We start from the raw sequence: 19110 nt of genomic DNA, 5'->3' as shown, positions 1-19110 counted from the left end.
TAAAACAAGTTCATGAATCTAGATGATACGACCATAAAAGTATAAGAAACAGAATGTGAACGTTGAGAGTTTAGGGACTCAGATGATACGACTTCATAAGTTTATGACCTAGATGTGCACTCTAAAAGTTTAGGGATCAGAATAAGACAATGATATAAATTTAAGGATCAGTAGTGTACTTTACTAAAAAAACAAATATACATCCTTCGTATGCTTTAAAGAGTAGACTCATGCGCGGTGACGTGTGACTGAACAGCCGACAACAGCTAAGTGGAAGAGGCGTTCAGGATACCAAATTTAGTTTTATATTGGTTAGCAAACTATTTATGAGATATTACGATTGGTGATAATATATGTATTGATAGTTATGTAATCTATATTAATATTTTATCGAATACTTATGTGCTATCGTAACTATGGAACTCAAACTAAAAAAAAGTAGAAATAGAGATATACATTTCCAAAATATAAATAGAACCGGTGGCGACAGTAAAAATTCCACTCCTTCCGGTAAACCGATGCAACCCAACCGCCTCAACCGGTATCCCACCCGTTGGCATTCAAATATTGCCTAAGCGGCAGGCGAATCAGTGGTACGGACGGCCCCGATGCATCCGCTCCTTCCGGTGGCCATCTCCCGCCGTCGATCCATGACACACCCTCCCCCTCCCACTCCCAGTCCCATCTCACCAACACGTCAAGCAGGCAATAGCAAAGCAAGCGGAAGCATCCATTCCATCCCCTCTCAATCGCCTCCGCGGCTCCGCCTCCCCCTCCCCCAAATTTGAAACCTCCGAGGCGGACGCGAGGCGAAGCCGTGCGTCGGTCATCGAGACGGCCGGCTGGGCGACCGCGCCGCCGCCTCTCTCCTCTCGTTGCGTGCCGCGGGGGTTGCCCGCACTTGGGCGCGCGCTCGGGCGCGGGGTTGGATGCAGCTCCGCCGACGTAGGTGCTCGTCGATCGCGTCGGCCACACCGGGACGGTGGGTGAGTGAGATGAGATCCCATCCCGCGGCGTTTTTCTTTATGTCTCTCTTGGTAGGAGTAGGACGAAGGATGAACTGGGGTTGGTTCCTCTTGATCGGAAGAGGGACGGAGGGAGATCTCAGGGGACTTGCGGGATCGCGGATCGCGGACTCGCGGGATCTCAGGGGGGAGGGAGATCCCGCAAATATGAAGACAACTTAAAAATTTTAAGAGAGGGATCTCGAGGTAGCATATCTCAGAGAGTGGAAGGGAGGGAGGGGGTGGGTGGGTAGCGTGTTGTTGGAATGCGGGATTAGGCTCATGATGTCTGGCTTTGGATTTTCTTGTTGTTTGGCTTCTGTTGTTATGTACTATGTGATAATCCACAATATACGATGGTAAAATTATTTCGCGTGTGAATGCAACGTTGTTGCAGTAATCATGCCGAGTGATAAAGCAAAAGCTCCAAAGAAGAAGGGCGAAGAGGATCCTGGAATCCCGCCAGCTCCCTGTGAAGGAGAAATTAGCCATGAGCCACATAGACAACGGTCACTCAATGGGTAAAAAGCCTCGTAATATTTCCTTCCTTTTCTTTCTTTATAAGTACTCACAGTATGTTGTACCGAATTCCTTATGGTTATCTGCCCTTTACCTTCAGGAGGACCACTGGTCCGACCCGGCGTTCAACCAAAGGAAATTGGACACCCGAAGAGGTAGCCAAACAAACCTTAGTGCTGCATGTACAAAATCTCTTTCTTGGTTTATTTATTGAATGGCTAATAGCATGCATGTTTGATATTTAAATGTAGGATGCTATATTGTCCCGTGCGGTTCAGACATACCAAGGGAAAAACTGGAAAAAGATAGGTACCTTTTATGGATCGATGCTATATGTGCAGTATATTTGCTCTATTCACTTTCTTATCAATTCTGTCATGCCTTGTATTTCATCATTTCTACTTCTATTGAGCTTCTGTCCCTGTTTTGGAACTCCTGTACGTGCAAACAGAAATGGCTGTATAAATCTATGTTCGGTAATATCTTTAGTTGCAACGAGGCAACATCTTCCAAGCTGCGTATTCTTCAAATCTCATTTCTATATGTTCTTGCAATAAAGAGAGCATTTCTTCATTGCGTTATGCCTTCGTTTTTCCACTTCTGTGGATAAGCTCTGCCTCTTGCCTTAAGTCCAAACCTTGACAAAATGCGTTCTACTTTTTCAGCGGAAAGTTTTCCAGACAGAACCGATGTACAATGTTTGCACAGGTGGCAAAAGGTTCTAAACCCTGAATTGGTCAAAGGGCCATGGTCCAAAGAAGTAAGCATCCTATTGGATTTTCTATTTTGTTTTTATTTCTTATTAACATCAACAAAAAAAAGCCTACCCCAACATGCTTGGGTAAGGCATCTTATAATCACTTATTGAACACAAAATATTAATATCAACCTGTTCTCTTTCTGTTTATAGGAAGACGAAATCATAGTTCAGATGGTAAACAAATACGGGCCAAAGAAATGGTCGGCCATCGCTCAAGCTTTGCCTGGACGCATAGGAAAGCAATGCCGGGAGCGGTATGCCACAACAAGTTTTTTGTTTACTTTGAGTTTCATCAAGTTTGCATCTAAGAAAAGCTTTTCCCCCTTTGCATCCGTTAGTCTATAATTTGTGTTCAATATAGAGATTGCAAGCGTTAGCTCAGACCTCTGATATTTTTTTTTCGCAATGATTATTGGCACTAGCTGTTTTGCAAAGCCAATAACAGCAGTGCCACAGTAGAAGCATTACTAAACATTAGTATTTTAATGTTACAATACAAAAATGTCCTGTTAACACATTCTGCTCTAGGCATCATATGGTATGTCTTTGCAAATTCATTCAATTATGGGTACTATAAATGTGTTAACTGTAGTTTCTCTAACCATGGATTAGCTTATCTGATTCAGGTGGCACAATCATCTTAACCCAGCCATAAACAAGGAGGCATGGACGCAAGAAGAGGAGATTACTCTTATTCATGCTCATAGGATGTATGGAAATAAATGGGCCGAACTTACGAAATTTTTACCTGGAAGGTAACCACATACTTTCCTTGATATAATGATATCCACTGATAAAACTTTACATTATGATTGTAAATACCTATTTTTCTCAGTTACAATTTTACCTCTGATAAATGCCATACTGTGCAATGACAATTTGGAAACCATTGTGTTAGTTAGAACTAGAAATTAACATGTATTCTTCTGTGTCTTGTAATAATGGCGAACTTTTATAGGGCGCAAAGAATACACAATATTATCTGCTTATGCTTTACTACCAATTGATAACACAAAGGTGTTCTCAGTTTACAACCAAATATAGTTGAGCTACATATTACTATTGCATAAATCACTCTCGTTATTAGTCAATGGACTACTTTAGATTATGAAAATAATTGGATTTGTAATTTCTATTTACCCTACAGGACGGACAATGCAATTAAAAATCACTGGAACAGTTCAGTGAAGAAAAAGGTCGATTCGTACATATCTTCTGGTTTACTTTCACAAGTCCCATGCCTCTCTCTGATTGAATGTCCTGCACAATGTGACTCTTTATCGGCTATGGACCAACAAAACAACGGAGGTACTGATTGCAATGACCAGAACACTAGCGTGGTCTTAAGCTCTGATTTACAAGTAAATGTGGATGCCAACAAGAAAGAAGCACATGACTCTCACTCGTCCTTGTGTCAAGGGGTATGCTATCCTTCCACAGAGACTGTAGGATCTGTTTTGCCTGATGACCTGGAGATGGATATGGATGAAGGATCAGGAAACTCTATTTTTGCAGACGATCAAACTCTTTGTAGCACATCAAATCAAGAACAATCTATGGTGCCATTTGTTGTTGCACAGGAAATGCCTGTCTCTGTGCTATCAAGTGTTTCTAGCGCTGAGCAGAAACGGCACTTAATCTCTGATGCCAAAAGCTTGAAATCCGAACTTTGGAAAGATGTTTGTTTGCAAACTCTTATTACAGGAGATACAGATGACCCTGATGCTTCTTCAAGATTAAATAACCCAGATTCTTCTAAAATGGACACCAATTTTTTGAAAGAGGCCTACCCATTACACACACCAAATCCATCCAGTGTGATTGAAACTGTATATGAACCGATGGCGTTGGTGACAATCTCTCCCCCTTTTATATGTTCAGATGGTTTGTCTTTCGCACCCGAAAATAGATCTAAGCCAGGAGAAATGTCAGACTGTGAAGCAGAGATGGTCACATGCTCAAACAATTTTTTTGGTAATGCCGAGCAATCTGCTAAACTTGCCAGCAGTGATGACAGGCCAGAGGCTTTCACAATGACTGAGAGCACTACAAACTGTGGGGGTGAACAATTGACAGATGCCAAAGAACCTGTGGCCAGTACAGCAAAAGAACGGTTATCGAAAGACATCGAGACTATGCCAGATAAAAAGAAGGGTGAGGGGGCTCTATTCTATGAACCTCCTCGATTCCCTGGTTTGGATGTCCCGTTTATCAGTTGCGATCTTGTAACTTCTGCTGATCTGCAAGAATTTAGTCCCCTTGGAATTAGGCAGTGGATGCGGTCGACCATGAATGTCCCAACTCCTTTAAGATTATGGGGCTCTCCAACACATGATGAAAGCCCAGATGCACTAAAAACTGCTGCTGAAAGCTTCCCATGCACAAGTTCAATAATGAAAAAAAGACAGAGAAGTCTATTGTCCCCTACTCCAGATGAAAGAATTGAGAAGAAATCTGGGATTGCAAAGGGGGTGACGGACATCTCCTATATGATAACGGCCACATGTTCCATGAATGCAACCAATGATGAAGACATTGTTACTGAATCAGCTGTGTGTGCTAAGCAACCTTCTTTGAAACATCTAGACAAGAAGCTTGAGTTCTCTGACATTAACAAGGAAAACTCTGATGGAGCATCTGAACAGGCCAAAGATGCACAAAACACACAACTCGTGGATGAGCAACATTCCTCACCAAATGTTGTGAATCCTAACACTGATCTACAAGACAATATAGTAAGTACATTTAAATAAATTATTTGGTGATACTTAGCCAGTTGGTAGTAACCATGCTCCTATAAACGAAAATAGTGTGGACATATTTTCTGAGTCTTACATAGATTTGGGGCCTCCAGAAATGCATCTCGATGACATGCCAACTGGCTAAGCACTTTTTTCACTTGATTTCTTCTCACTGGTATTTTTAATGCAGCAACCTGTACAGATTCTTGTAGAGCAAAGCAGCAATAACCTTATTTCCTCTGATCATGGTGCAAAGCCATCCTGTAAGGAAGTGATTAGTTCAAAATCAAAGCCTACAAAACTACTTGTTGAAAAATCATCACCATGTATCAACGTGGATTACGAATATGTGAATTTGTAAGATAACTGGTCTCACTAGTGTTCCTTTGTTTGAATTATCTGTTTCTTTTGTTAGCTAATCAGTTCAGGCTTCAGCGTGTATGAAGCTAAGCTGTGGCAGGTTCTTTTTGTCAATATTTCTTATGAATTGCTGCTTTTGCTAGATTGGCTGATACCCCAGGTATCAAAAGAGGACTCGAATCTCCATCTGCATGGAAGTCTCCTTGGTATATCGATATGCACATGCACTTTCAGGTAAATTCATTCCTTTTCCTTTACATCCCATTTTGATTTTCTTGCAGCCATTGTCTCATAAAATAGGATAAACCTTTTGCAGTCAGCTTATAATCGGGGGGAACATGTTGTTAATTCTAAGGGCTTGATTGGGTATGGGAATTTGATCCATATCTCTAGGTCTAGTTCAAACTTTAGGTAGATTATAAAAGTTCCTATGTTTCTAAAACTTCTTTTGTGATTAGCGACTAGCGACTGCAGTTTTTTTTTACGTTTGTTTTGGTTTGCATATTTATCTGTGTTCATATATTAAAGTTCCTATGTTTCCAGGGTTTTGTCAGCCCAGCAGACAGAACTTATGACGCGTTAGGATTAGTGAATCGTTTAAGCAAGCACAGTGCTGCTGCTGCAGTGGAGGCCTGTGAGATGCTAGCAAGTGGCAACACGACTTCTGATAAGGAAAACAAGGATAATACGGATGGCAAGGAACTAGTGACAAGAAAATCACAGATTAAGATCATGGTGCGTAGCATCAACTAGTTATTATAGCATATTAATTTGACCAGCAGGAAACAGTCTCTCTTGGAAGCCATAGCTTACCGTCTTTAATTTGTGGATAATGTGCATAGCTATCACAAATGTGGATAAAGCAGTTCCAGGCCTTATTAGTGGTGGGATTGCAAATGTGGATAATCAAGCATTCTAATTGCAGTTAATATTGCAGGCCGAGGCGCGAGTCCTGGATTTCGACGAATCTCCCGCACCTGCAAGAACAGCAGATAAGAAACTTGGCAGCTGTCACCGGAGATCTGTTAGCTCACCCATTCTTCCTTCCCCCAACCTTAGAAGTTTCCGATAGGTACACCATATATGGCATCATCGTACATTACCCACCTGCATGTATTGGTGAACTCTATTGTTATTATGTCTCCTTAGAGCGCGTTGTTGAAACTATTGGAGCGTTTCCTTTCTTTCGTTACTCTATTGTTATTACTATTATTATGTCTCTCAGCCCGGAAACAGGCATCAGTACCAGTGAACTGTTGAAACTACCCTAATCATTCAAATTAAATTATTATATTGCCCGATGCATGTAGCTTCTTGTGACAACAACGAGACATTTGATCAGGTCCTAAGAGACAATGATGATTTAATAGAATGTTTGGTTTGAGAAACCACCTAATTTGAGATAGAATGATTCCTCAAACCAAATATCCCCTAAATTCACAAGATTTATGTTGAACTTTACAGTTTTACCGGTTGAGTTGATGATGAGTCAGCGCTGTTCTGATCTAAATTCACACTAGTACAAATTTGTTCACCTTGGCAGTGCTTGGCACCATTGATCCTTGTTAGCAAAACACGGAGATAGGATGTGAGATCATTCATGCAACTGGGCAGCAACCAAATTTCTATATATTAAGCGGTGGTCCACGTCATCTTCAAATTTTAAGCCATCGGATCACGCATCAGTGATTGTGTGCGAGGCATCCTAGATTTCTAGCCTTTTACCGCAACCAGACTCTACATTCCGCAAAACTTCGAGAAGGAAATCCACCCCACCCCCGGCTAGCCGTCGTGGTAGCATCGCGGTGACGGCAACCAGGTTCCGTCCCCGATTAGGAGCACCCACATGCTCAGACGGGCACCCCGGTAAATAGCCTAGCGCCCCCGCCACCGACGCGGAGATAGACAGGCAACATTATCCTTGGCTGATCCATCCACGCGCTTGGGCGCCGGCGCAAACATGCATGCTGAGGTGGTCCGCGTGATCTTCAAAATTTAAGCCATCGGACCACGCATCAACGATTGCGCGCGAGGCATCCCAGACTCCCGACCTTTTACCACAACGAGACTCTACATTCCGCGAAGCTTAGAGAAGGAAGTCCACTCCACCCCCGGCTAGTCGTCGTAGTAGTGTCGCGGTGACGGCCACCAGGCTCCGTCCTCGATTAGGAGCACCCGCGTGCTTAGACGGGCACCCTGATCAATAGCCTAGCGCCCCCGCCACCGACGCGGAGGTAGACAGGCAGCGTCATCCTTGGCCGATCCATCCCTGCGCTTGGGTGTCGGCACAAACATATATGCTGAGGTGGTCCACGTCATCTTCAAATTTTAAGCCATCGGATTGTGAAAGGGAAATAGGCTTTAAACCTTTTCCTAAATGATTTTGGTGATTGGATGTCCAACACAAACAATTGGACTAATTAGTTTGCTCTAGATTATATGTTCTACAGGTGCCAAAGATTCAACATAAAACCAATAAAAAGAACAAGACAAGAGTCAAAATAAAGGAGCAAAAAGAAACCGAAGTGCTCCCTGGTCGGGCGTACCGGACTGTCCGGTGTGCCACCGGACAGTGTCCGGTGCACCACCGGACAGTGTCCGGTGCACCAGGGAAGATTGCCTTCAAACTCTTCGCCTTCGGGTTTCTCAGGCGCAGCCCACTATAATTCACCGGACTGTCCGGTGCACCACCGGACAGTGTCCGGTGCTCCAGAGTGAAGCGGCTCCGAACTGGCCAGTTTCGGGAAAGTCCAGGGCCGGCGCACTATAATTCACCGGACTGTCCGGTGTACACCGGACAGTGTCCGGTGCTCCAACGGGACGCGGCCTCAGGAACTCGGCAGCCTCGGGATTTCACGAAGACTGCTCCGCTAAAATTCACCGGACTGTCCGGTGTGCACCGGACTGTCCGGTGTGCCAGCGGAGCAACGGTCATCTGCGCCCAACGGTCGACTCTGACAGTAAACAGTGCAGAACAGTACACGCGGCAGAAGTCAGAGCAGAAGATCAGAGAGGCACCGGACTGTCCGGTGTGCACCGGACTGTCCGGTGCCACATGAGGACAAAAGCCTCCAACGGTCGACCAGCTCCATCCCCAACGGATAGGGTGACGTGGCAGGGGCACCGGACATGTCCGGTGTGCGCCGGACTGTCCGGTGCGCCCATCGACCAGCAGCTTCTCCAACGGCTACAAAATTGGATGGTGGCTATAAATACCACCCCAACCGGCCACTTCAAGGTGTGGGAGTCCAAGCAACATTCCAAGTCATCTAGTTGACATACTAGAGCCCTCCCAACCACCTATATTCATTGATCCATCCTATACACAAGATTTAGTCTACTACAACCAACACAAGTGCCACAAAGGAGAGAGCAAGCAATTGAGAGCTACTCAATTGAGTTTAGCCCTAGCGCCTTGTGAGATTCATTGAGAGATAGTGTAAGCTACATCTTTGTGTTCATTTGCGCGTGGAGTTTTTGACTCCCATTCGAACTTCCTCCAAAGTGTTGGAGGCTTGTAAAAGCTAGCAAGAGACACCAAAGATTGTGGTGGTCCTTATGGGATCAAGAGTGATCCTTGAGAAGAAGAAGAGCTCGCCGATCCTTGTGTGATCGGGAGAGAGGGAAAGGGTTGAAAAAGACCCGTCCTTAAGTGGACTCCTCAACGGGGACTAGGCCTTCGAGGGCCGAACCTCGGTAAAACAAATCACCCGTGTCCATTGTGTTTATTGCTTGTGATTTGTTTGCTTTCCCTTACTCTAAGTTCTCTTGCACTATTCTTTGCTCATATCATTTGGTGTTGCTTCAAGTTAAAATATCATTTAAGTGAAGCAACACTCCGAAAGAAAAGAACTTGAGTTAGTGCTCTTTTTCATCTAAGCTTTCTTGCTTTGTTGTCATAGAATTATTAGTTGTATTGATTTATCACTTCCGCATTATTTGAAAGCTATACTTTTTACTAGCAAGAACTTAGTTTTTATACTCCAATAATTGTTCATCTTGTTCTAACCACTAATCAAAGGATCTAGTTGGGGGATAAAGTTTTAATTTTCAGGGTTCGCCTATCCACCCCCCCCTCTAGGCGACTTTCAATTGGTATCAGAGCTAGGCACTTCATCTTGAGTCTAACAGCTCGAAGTGATGGCTCGTAGAAGATCCCAAAAGAACAAGAAGACTCCTCCAACGAACACAACTCAAAAGGAGGTAACTCTTGAGATATTACTTGATGATTGTTCTAATTATGATTCATGGTCTACTAGTGTGATAAATGCCTTTAGAACCATACATCCTCAATTAGAACAAATTATTAACAAGAGTATTTTTCCCTCTAGTTTTAATGGAAAAATTAATTCCGAGGAGGATCAAAGATGTTATCGCTTAAACTACCTAGCTTTTGACATCTTAAACAATTCTCTTAGCAAAGAAGATTATCGTGCCTTCATATCAAACTATGATGAATCCGTCCATGATGCGCATGATATTTGGACTAGAATTAGAAGCAAATTTGATGAGTCCAAAAATGATAGTTCATTTTGTGCTTCTACTTCCTTTGGTATTTGTGATACTAACCCTTGCAAGGAAGAAGAAGAAAATGAACAATGGAGACCAAACGATGAATCCACCTCTCCAAAAGGTTTGTCTTCCCATTTCGATTCCCACATGTGTTGTGTGGCTAATGAAAATGATAGCGGGAGCACAAATGAGGATGAGGAGGAAGAAAGAAGCTTTGTGCATCTCTACGCTCGCCTAAGCCAAGAAGATAAGGCGGTCATGCTCAAACTTCTAGAAAGAGCGAGAGAACAAAGCGAAGCTCGTCAAAGACTAGAAGATATTCTCTCCATAAAGATGCAACACTTTGACGAGTTGACTAAAGAACATGAGGAGCTAAAGTGCTCTCATGTTGATTTGGTCCACAGGTATGAAACTATTTCGATTGAGCAAGATAACGCTTCACATTGTATCTCTCAATTAGTAAATAGGAATACCTTGCTCAAGGACCAAGTAGAAAAGCTAAAAGTTGAAAATCTAGCTTTTCAAGATAAATATGATATGCTTTTATGTTCTCATGAAAATCTTATGGATAATCATATCATATTAAACATTGCTCATGAGGTTGTGATAGAGAACTTAAAATCCCAACAACCTCACTCGTGCACATGTATTCAAATTAATACTATATTACCATGTGCTAATGCTTGTTGTTTGTCAACAAGCAAATCTTCCTTTGAGCTAGAATTTGCAGGAACAAATGATGATTCATATCAAAAGCTCAAAGAAGAAAATGAGAGGCTAAAGAAGAGCTTGACACAACTAAAAGGGAAATGCATTGCCCAACCTTCTCAAGATAACCGTGATCACATGGTGAAGAAGCTTGAGACGGGAACAACCGTGGCATGCACTACATCCCTTGAAGAAAATGTCAAGGATTTGAGGATTGCCATGAGGAGGAAACAAAAAATGAAATTCAACATCTCCTCCAAAAGCCTCAACCACGCCTCCACAAAAGGTAACATCCAAGGTAATGATCAAGCCACACTTCACATTAAGAGGTGTAGTGAATGCTTTGAAATGGGGCACTTGATTAGGTCATGTCCCTATATTAATGGCTTGATTATTAACAAGGATGATAGACTTTGTTTTAAATGCTCTAAGAAGGGACACTTGCTTAGATCTTGTCCCCATTTAAAACAAAAAGGCATAGGGTTAGAAAAGAAAGTTTTTACTAACCATGTAGCAGGCAACAAGCAAGGAAAGAAGAAAACTTCAAAACTTGAAAAACGCCTATGCTACACATGCCGAAGAAAGGGACATCAATGCAAGGATTGTCCCATTGGTAACAATTCCACTCCTAGCTTGTCAATTAATTTTCATGTAACTAGGCAACCCAAAATTGCAACTTGTGCTAGAAAGGTAACAAGTTTACCAAGCGCTAGCACAAAGGACACTTGGGTTCCTAGATCTTTGTTTACTAACCTTAACGGACCCATCAAGCGATGGGTACCAAAATGTGCTTGACAAGATTTGTAGGAGAAGGAGATGATATGAACCTTTGGGGTGTTTAAGGAAGTTAATTCAATTCTTATCAACTCAAGCTATCAATCTTCAAATGATCTACATATTCAAGATTGACCCAAGGTTGTTTCAATATGTTATTCAAAACCCATATCATCTCGGGGAAGATACTGATGTTGTAGGAATTAAAGAATTATCATGTGCGGAATTTCAAAGCCTACAACATGGAGGAAAGTCAAAGGATGGTAACATTTATATTCTTAAGTGCAATTATCTTAATTTGTCATGTGTCTTGTGTAGTCACATAGAAATAGAAAGCACTTAAGGATGTTTTAAAATCATGTCATCATTCTTTGAAGAAATTCCTTTCATATGGTAGATTGTGTATTTATCAATTCTATATTATGACAATCTACATGTTTTAAATTGTTGCAATTTTTCATGGCATGTTTTTACATTAATTATTATTGCCATGTTCTAGATATAGAGAGATATTTCATGTTCTTAAAAGAATAAGGTGTCATGTAAGGAATTCAAATACTTAGGACACTTATAAAAGGAAAAATTCTCTCTATAGCTAGAAAAGTGAGACTAATGTTTTTATCTAAGTAATTTAAGTAGTCTCACTTGTAGAGATAAATTTCTCTATGGAAATGCGTAATCCATCATGGCAAGGAAAATCAATCCAATAATTTATGTTGTATGTTTTATTGCTTAAATTGGATATGATTCTTCTACATTTATCGCCCTCCATGTTATGAATTAGATTTATTCCCTTAAGTCTCAAGAATTTAACCATGCTTGTTTTATGAGTTTAAAACTAGGCATACTTCATGGAATAATCTAGTTCATATTATAAAGTTTCCATGCCAATAGTAATTAACTTCTCATTCTTTATCAAAATGATTACTAAATGGAAACTGGTGCTTGTGTTGCTAACGTATCTCTTGAGCTTACTTATAAATATGCATAGAAGGGAAAGTACACAAGCCTCATGGGTTGATTTTCACCCAAAAGAAGAAAGGTAAAAGCAAAGGTATGGGAACTCATCTTCTTAATTAAGTTTAGTTCCCATCTCTATGGGTATTTAATCTAAATTATCATATTCTACCCTTGTGAGGAATAGATTCGCTGTTGGACCAAAATTAACTAAGTGTGCATTCAAATATCATTTTCTCAATGCTCATGTCCATTAGAATCTATCTAATTCCTTTGCGATATTTATATATATGTTATCATATTGATTTGTTTCCAAGTGATGATTAACTAACTCCAATATGATAAAGTAAAATCTCCAATGATTATTAAAATTTTTAAAAGGTGCTCACTCATTTTTCTCAAATAAAATGCACTAATGTTAAGGATTTTACTTCATGTCTGTGTGACTTGTGGATGATAAATTTTGTATGCTAATTATCTAAAGTAATCATCCTTCACCATATACTCCCTTGCGCTATTAACATGTCTCTTGAGTATTTTCAATAAGTTTGGAAGGAAAAAGAGACAAATATAAAGGGAGGACACTCAAATGAAAAAGAGAGAACATCAAGGACAACAACACCTACTTGGACAATAAGGTTTTCACAACAATCAATGGTGTGGTTGTAAGCATTCTAAATCCTTTTTCATTATGAGGTTGCAAGGCTTAAGTTGCTTGTTGCTAAATTTATGAGCCTTGATCAAAATGTATAATGCTTCTCCCTTTATGTTCTTAAAAGTGAATGCATCGAAATCAATTCTTTCAATTACTTGATGCATATCTTTAGGGGGAGTCCATTATTATATTTTGATTATGTTGAGACTATTGCTTTATCTTAGTAATTTCATATAGTCTCTTGCATAAGAATAATGTTTCTCATATAGTATGCTACTTCATCAATCAAACTTGTTAAAGTAATATCGCTTTTATCAAGGATTGTTGCTTTCATTTCTAAAAATAGCATGCTTATTGGATTCTCCTATTTTTAAGCTTGAGTGAAAATTTAATGCCTTTGTTGTTTTCTTGATCGCATATTGGTTGATCATTGAACAACCTCAATTGTCACTTATGCTTCTTAGTGCCTCATGAAATTTGAATTTGATTTCAATTGGTATGCACTAAGGAAAAAGGAGAATTCATGATTCATTTATACAACTTGTGATCCATTTGATTTATGCTAACAATAACTTGAAAAAGATCACTAGTTATAGAACTCTCTCTTGTGCAAAATATTTTCACACACTTTTATTAAGCATAGGTCTTAAGCAAACGAGACCAAGGACATAAGCACAATGGAGAGAACGTCTTTATGAGAAGGTACAAAAGGGTAAAACCACTTCCTTTCATTCAAACATGTACCTAAATCTTCCTCCTATATACACTCTTTGCATATCTTGTATAAAAGGAAGAGAAAGCATGACCTTTGCGTTTATCCCTGCTTCATACCTAGTTTAACCTCTTAAAATTTCACTCATGCATCATTACATCTTTGCTAAAACTAGATGAAGTAATTCTATTGTCAAAGAGCTTAAAGCTTAACCTTGTAACGAGGATAAGCTACCTTTGTTTCAAAGGTGGATGGTCCTTAAGTCTCTTTGAAATCCTTAAAGGAAAATGCTTAGAATGTTTGCAACATGCTTTCATAAGTGCATAAACTCTCTTGAGCATCACTCATATACTATGACACAATGCACTTCACTTTCTCTATGATATAGACTTGTTCTCATTAACCTAATTATGTGCACCTGGCATTTAAGGCCAAAATATGTATTCCTCTCAAGGCACATATGTAGGGGGAGAAATCTATATTATATAGAACTATGATCATGCTTAATTGACATATCTCTTGATCAAATCTCTTTCATTTTGGTACAAATGCATATATCCTATTATTCCCGTACCATGACTACGACTAATATGTTTCCAAGTATATTACTATGCTAAGTCGTAGATTGAAAGGGAAATGGAGTCTTCGGCGAAAACAAAGGCTTCCACTCCGTATATCATACTTCGCCATCACTCCAAGCAACTCTCTATTCTTTGGGGGAGAAATGAGCATCAAAGAAAAGGACTTCGTCTTTGAAGAGAGTAGGAGCCCAAAGCTAAAAGACCGGACTTCGCCTTTGGTATAATCTTAACTCATTTACTTATGACCAAAGCGGAAGAAATTACTTCGAGGGCTCTAATGATTCCGTTTTTGGCGATTCATGCCAAAAAGGGGGAGAAATGAGCCCAAAGCAAAAGGACCGCACCCCCAAAGCAAAAGGACCGCACCACCACCACCAAATTCAAAAACTTAGTGCTTTCCAAAAGTATTTATCATTTGGTATCCTATTGTGTTCAAAAGGGGGAGAAAGTAGTATTTCAAAAATGGTATATCAAAACCCTCTTGAACACTAAGAGGTGGATCTCTTTTAAGGGAAGTTTTGTTAAGTCAAAGAAAAAGCATTTGAAACAGGGGGAGAAAATTTCAAATCTTGAAAATGCTTTACAAACTCTTATTCATTTACCTTTGACTATTTGCAAAAGATCTTTGAAAAAGATTTACAAAAAGAATTTGCAAAAACAAAACATGTGGTGCAAGCATGGTCCAAAATACTAAATGAAATAAAGAAAGAAAGCATCCGTGCATATTTTATGAAATGAATATTGGTTTAATTCCAAGTAATCTTTGCACCTATTCTATGCAAACTAGTTCAATTATTCTCTTATATATTTGCTTTGGTTTGTGTTGGCATCAATCACCAAAAAGGGGGAGATTGAAAGGGAAATAGGCTTTAAACCTTTTCCTAAATGATTTTGGTGATTGGATGTCCAACACAAACAATTGGACTAATTAGTTTGCTCTAGATTATATGTTCTACAGGTGCCAAAGATTCAACATAAAACCAATAAAAAGAACAAGACAAGAGTCAAAATAAAGGAGCAAAAAGAAACCGAAGTGCTCCCTGGTCGGGCGTACCGGACTGTCCGGTGTGCCACCGGACAGTGTCCGGTGCACCACCGGACAGTGTCCGGTGCACCAGGGAAGATTGCCTTCAAACTCTTCGCCTTCGGGTTTCTCAGGCGCAGCCCACTATAATTCACCGGACTGTCCGGTGCACCACCGGACAGTGTCCGGTGCTCCAGAGTGAAGCGGCTCCGAACTGGCCAGTTTCGGGAAAGTCCAGGGCCGGCGCACTATAATTCACCGGACTGTCCGGTGTACACCGGACAGTGTCCGGTGCTCCAACGGGACGCGGCCTCAGGAACTCGGCAGCCTCGGGATTTCACGAAGACTGCTCCGCTAAAATTCACCGGACTGTCCGGTGTGCACCGGACTGTCCGGTGTGCCAGCGGAGCAACGGTCATCTGCGCCCAACGGTCGACTCTGACAGTAAACAGTGCAGAACAGTACGCGCGGCAGAAGTCAGAGCAGAAGATCAGAGAGGCACCGGACTGTCCGGTGTGCACCGGACTGTCCGGTGCCACATGAGGACAAAAGCCTCCAACGGTCGACCAGCTCCATCCCCAACGGATAGGGTGACGTGGCAGGGGCACCGGACATGTCCGGTGTGCACCGGACTGTCCGGTGCGCCCATCGACCAGCAGCTTCTCCAACGGCTACAAAATTGGATGGTGGCTATAAATACCACCCCAACCGGCCACTTCAAGGTGTGGGAGTCCAAGCAACATTCCAAGTCATCTAGTTGACATACTAGAGCCCTCCCAACCACCTATATTCATTGATCCATCCTATACACAAGATTTAGTCTACTACAACCAACACAAGTGCCACAAAGGAGAGAGCAAGCAATTGAGAGCTACTCAATTGAGTTTAGCCCTAGCGCCTTGTGAGATTCATTGAGAGATAGTGTAAGCTACATCTTTGTGTTCATTTGCGCGTGGAGTTTTTGACTCCCATTCAAACTTCCTCCAAAGTGTTGGAGGCTTGTAAAAGCTAGCAAGAGACACCAAAGATTGTGGTGGTCCTTGTGGGATCAAGAGTGATCCTTGAGAAGAAGAAGAGCTCGCCGATCCTTGTGTGATCGGGAGAGAGGGAAAGGGTTGAAAAAGACCCGTCCTTAAGTGGACTCCTCAACGGGGACTAGGCCTTCGAGGGCCGAACCTCGGTAAAACAAATCACCCGTGTCCATTGTGTTTATTGCTTGTGATTTGTTTGCTTTCCCTTACTCTAAGTTCTCTTGCACTATTCTTTGCTCATATCATTTGGTGTTGCTTCAAGTTAAAATATCATTTAAGTGAAGCAACACTCCGAAAGAAAAGAACTTGAGTTAGTGCTCTTTTTCATCTAAGCTTTCTTGCTTTGTTGTCATAGAATTATTAGTTGTATTGATTTATCACTTCCGCATTATTTGAAAGCTATACTTTTTACTAGCAAGAACTTAGTTTTTATACTCCAATAATTGTTCATCTTGTTCTAACCACTAATCAAAGGATCTAGTTGGGGGATAAAGTTTTAATTTTCAGGGTTCGCCTATCCACCCCCCCCCCTCTAGGCGACTTTCAGATTGCGCATCAATGATTGCGCGCGAGGCATCCTAGACTCCCAACCTTTTACCGCAACCAGACTCTACATTCCGCGAAGCTTCGAGAAGGAAGTCTACCCACCCCCGACTAGCCACCGTGGTAGCGTCGCGGTGACGACCACAAGGCTCTGTCTTCGATTAGGAGCACCCGCGTGCTCGGATGGGCACCCCAATCAATAGCCTAGCGCTCCCGCCACCGACACGGAGGTAGACAGGGAGCGTCATCCTTGGCCGATCCGTCCCTTCGCTTGGCATGCTCGACAACCGGAGATCAAGCAGGCGAGCTCAGACCCTCGGAGGAAGGGATGACCAAAGCCTAGGTGGTGATTCTCTCCCCCCTCTCTCAACTTCTCGCTACTGTTCAATTCAGTATCCCCTTCCGCGTGTGGGCCAACAAGTGGTGCAGCGTCGAATTTGTTGCTTTGGCGTGAACCTATGCAGTGCCATCTGCTCGGCGCTCGAGGACTAGGAGCCGCAGCTGGCGGTCGCTGACCCGTTGTGCATGTAGATTGGAATGCAGCGCACCTCTATGGGTTGCCTGCCTCTGATTATATATAGATGAAACAGCCGTACATCGAGGTGGTTACAACCGGAGATATTGCCGGAGCTAATCAAGGAGACGCAGCTCCTATACTTGTATATATCTAATATTCCATATATATCTAATACCCCCCCTCAATCTGGACATAGGTTGCCGATGTTCAGATTGCGTCTAAAAGAACTGAAGGATGGCCTTGGTAATGGTTTGGTCATGATATCAGCAACCTGATCCTTTGTAGAAATTATTCGTACATCAAGTTGACGACTTGAAACTCTTTCTCGAACAAAATGATAATCCACCTCGACATGCTTGGATCTTCGATGAAAAATGGGATTTGCCGAGAGATAAGTTGCCCCAATGTTATCACACCAGAGTGTAGGCGATCTCTGAAGAGTAATGCCGAGTTCTCTCAAAAGAACTTGAAGCCAAATAAGTTCAGCCGTAGCATCGGCAATGGCCTTATATTCTGCCTCGGTACTGGATCGTGAGACCGTTGATTGTTTTCTGGAGCTCCAAGAAATAAGATTGCCGCCAAAGAACACCGCAAACCCACCAGTGCTTCGTCTGTCATCAGAATCTCCAGCCCAATCAGCATCTGAGAAGGCGCTGAGTAAGAAAGAACCAGATTTCTTGATGCAAATGCCCATATCAATAGTTTCATGAAGGTATCGTAAAATCCTCTTGACAGCAGACCAGTGCTCAGATGTTGGGGAAGATAAAAATTGACATACACGGTTCACCGAAAAGGATATATCTGGTCTGGTGTGTGCAAGATATTGAAGTGATCCTACTATACTTCGGTAGCAAGAAGCATCGTTAGAGGATAATGGCGTGCCCCCAGTCAGGGATAACTTCTCCGCTGGCAGCATCGGTGTAGGAACCCCTTTAGAATGCATCATATTCGTTCTGGTCAGAAGGTCATGAATATATTTTTGTTGAGATAACAACAGACCTTGTGAGGTGTGTCGAACCTGAATACCCAGAAAATAATTTAGGGGTCCTAAGTCCTTGACAGCAAAGTCATCACGGAGCTGAGCGAGAAGATGAGTCACGACCATAGTAGAAGATCCAAGAATAATTATATCATCCACATAGATAAGCATGTATAACTGAGTACCATGCTTGTTATAAATGAACAAGGATACATCAGCTTTTGATGGAGAAAACCCAAGATCAACTAGCTTGTTATTCAGCCTAGAAAACCATGCACGCGGGGCTTGTTTGAGTCCATACAATGCTTTATCCAGCTTGCATATGTAATTAGGATACTTAGAATCCACAAACCCTGGAGGTTGTCTCATATATACATTTTCAGAGAGATATCCATGTAAGAATGCATTTTGTATATCAATTTGGCGAATGCACCAGCCGCGAGTAACAGCAAGAGATAATAGAAGACGAATAGTAGTGGGTTTGACAACAGGACTAAACGTCTCCTCATAATCAATACCATATTCCTGATGAAATCCTTTAGCAACCAAGCGAGCCTTGTAGCGGTCAACTGTACCATCAGCCTTTTCTTTGAGTTTAAAAACCCATTTACAGTCAATAATATTAAGATCAGCACGTGGAGGAATAAGATGCCATGTTTTATTTATCAAGAGAGCTTGAAATTCATCAATCATGGCTTGATTCCAGGAAGGATGTTTCAGAGCTTCAATATAG

At 41.7% G+C, this 19110-nt stretch overlaps 1 protein-coding gene across 4 annotated transcripts; it reads left to right on the top strand.

The window, feature by feature from the left end:
* Nucleotides 1-688: 688 nt before the first annotated feature.
* Nucleotides 689-6685, top strand: LOC100502241 (Myb-related protein 3R-1). Of its 4 annotated transcripts, none has more exons than XM_008675130.3 (12): nucleotides 691-982; nucleotides 1402-1525; nucleotides 1624-1678; nucleotides 1775-1832; nucleotides 2189-2283; nucleotides 2434-2537; nucleotides 2910-3038; nucleotides 3431-5018; nucleotides 5215-5381; nucleotides 5528-5618; nucleotides 5928-6119; nucleotides 6322-6685. In XM_008675130.3, the coding sequence occupies exons 2-12, from the start codon at nucleotides 1407-1409 to the stop codon at nucleotides 6454-6456; spliced, it is 2733 nt and encodes a 910-aa protein (XP_008673352.1). In that variant the 5' UTR covers nucleotides 691-982; nucleotides 1402-1406; the 3' UTR covers nucleotides 6457-6685. The 4 variants fall into 4 exon arrangements, with proteins under 4 accessions (XP_008673353.1, XP_008673352.1, XP_035821922.1 ...); NM_001323637.1 differs by having other exon boundaries at nucleotides 779-986; nucleotides 6322-6648; XM_008675131.3 differs by lacking the exon at nucleotides 5928-6119 and having other exon boundaries at nucleotides 689-986.
* The last annotated feature ends 12425 nt before the right edge of the window (nucleotides 6686-19110 follow it).

The sequence above is a fragment of the Zea mays genome, chromosome 3 (genome assembly GCF_902167145.1).
Source record: "Zea mays cultivar B73 chromosome 3, Zm-B73-REFERENCE-NAM-5.0, whole genome shotgun sequence".
NCBI classification, from domain to species: domain Eukaryota; kingdom Viridiplantae; phylum Streptophyta; class Magnoliopsida; order Poales; family Poaceae; genus Zea; species Zea mays.
This window is presented reverse-complemented; position numbering and strand designations above follow the sequence as displayed.

Coding starts and splice junctions, on each gene's coding strand:
- LOC100502241 (XM_008675130.3), top strand. CDS start 1,407: ATGCCGAGTGATAAAGCAAAAGCTCCAAAGAAGAAGGGCGAAGAGGAT. Junction 1,833..2,188: donor GAAAAACTGGAAAAAGATAG/GTACCTTTTATG, acceptor CTACTTTTTCAG/CGGAAAGTTTTCCAGACAGA. Junction 5,019..5,214: donor CTGATCTACAAGACAATATA/GTAAGTACATTT, acceptor TTTTTAATGCAG/CAACCTGTACAGATTCTTGT.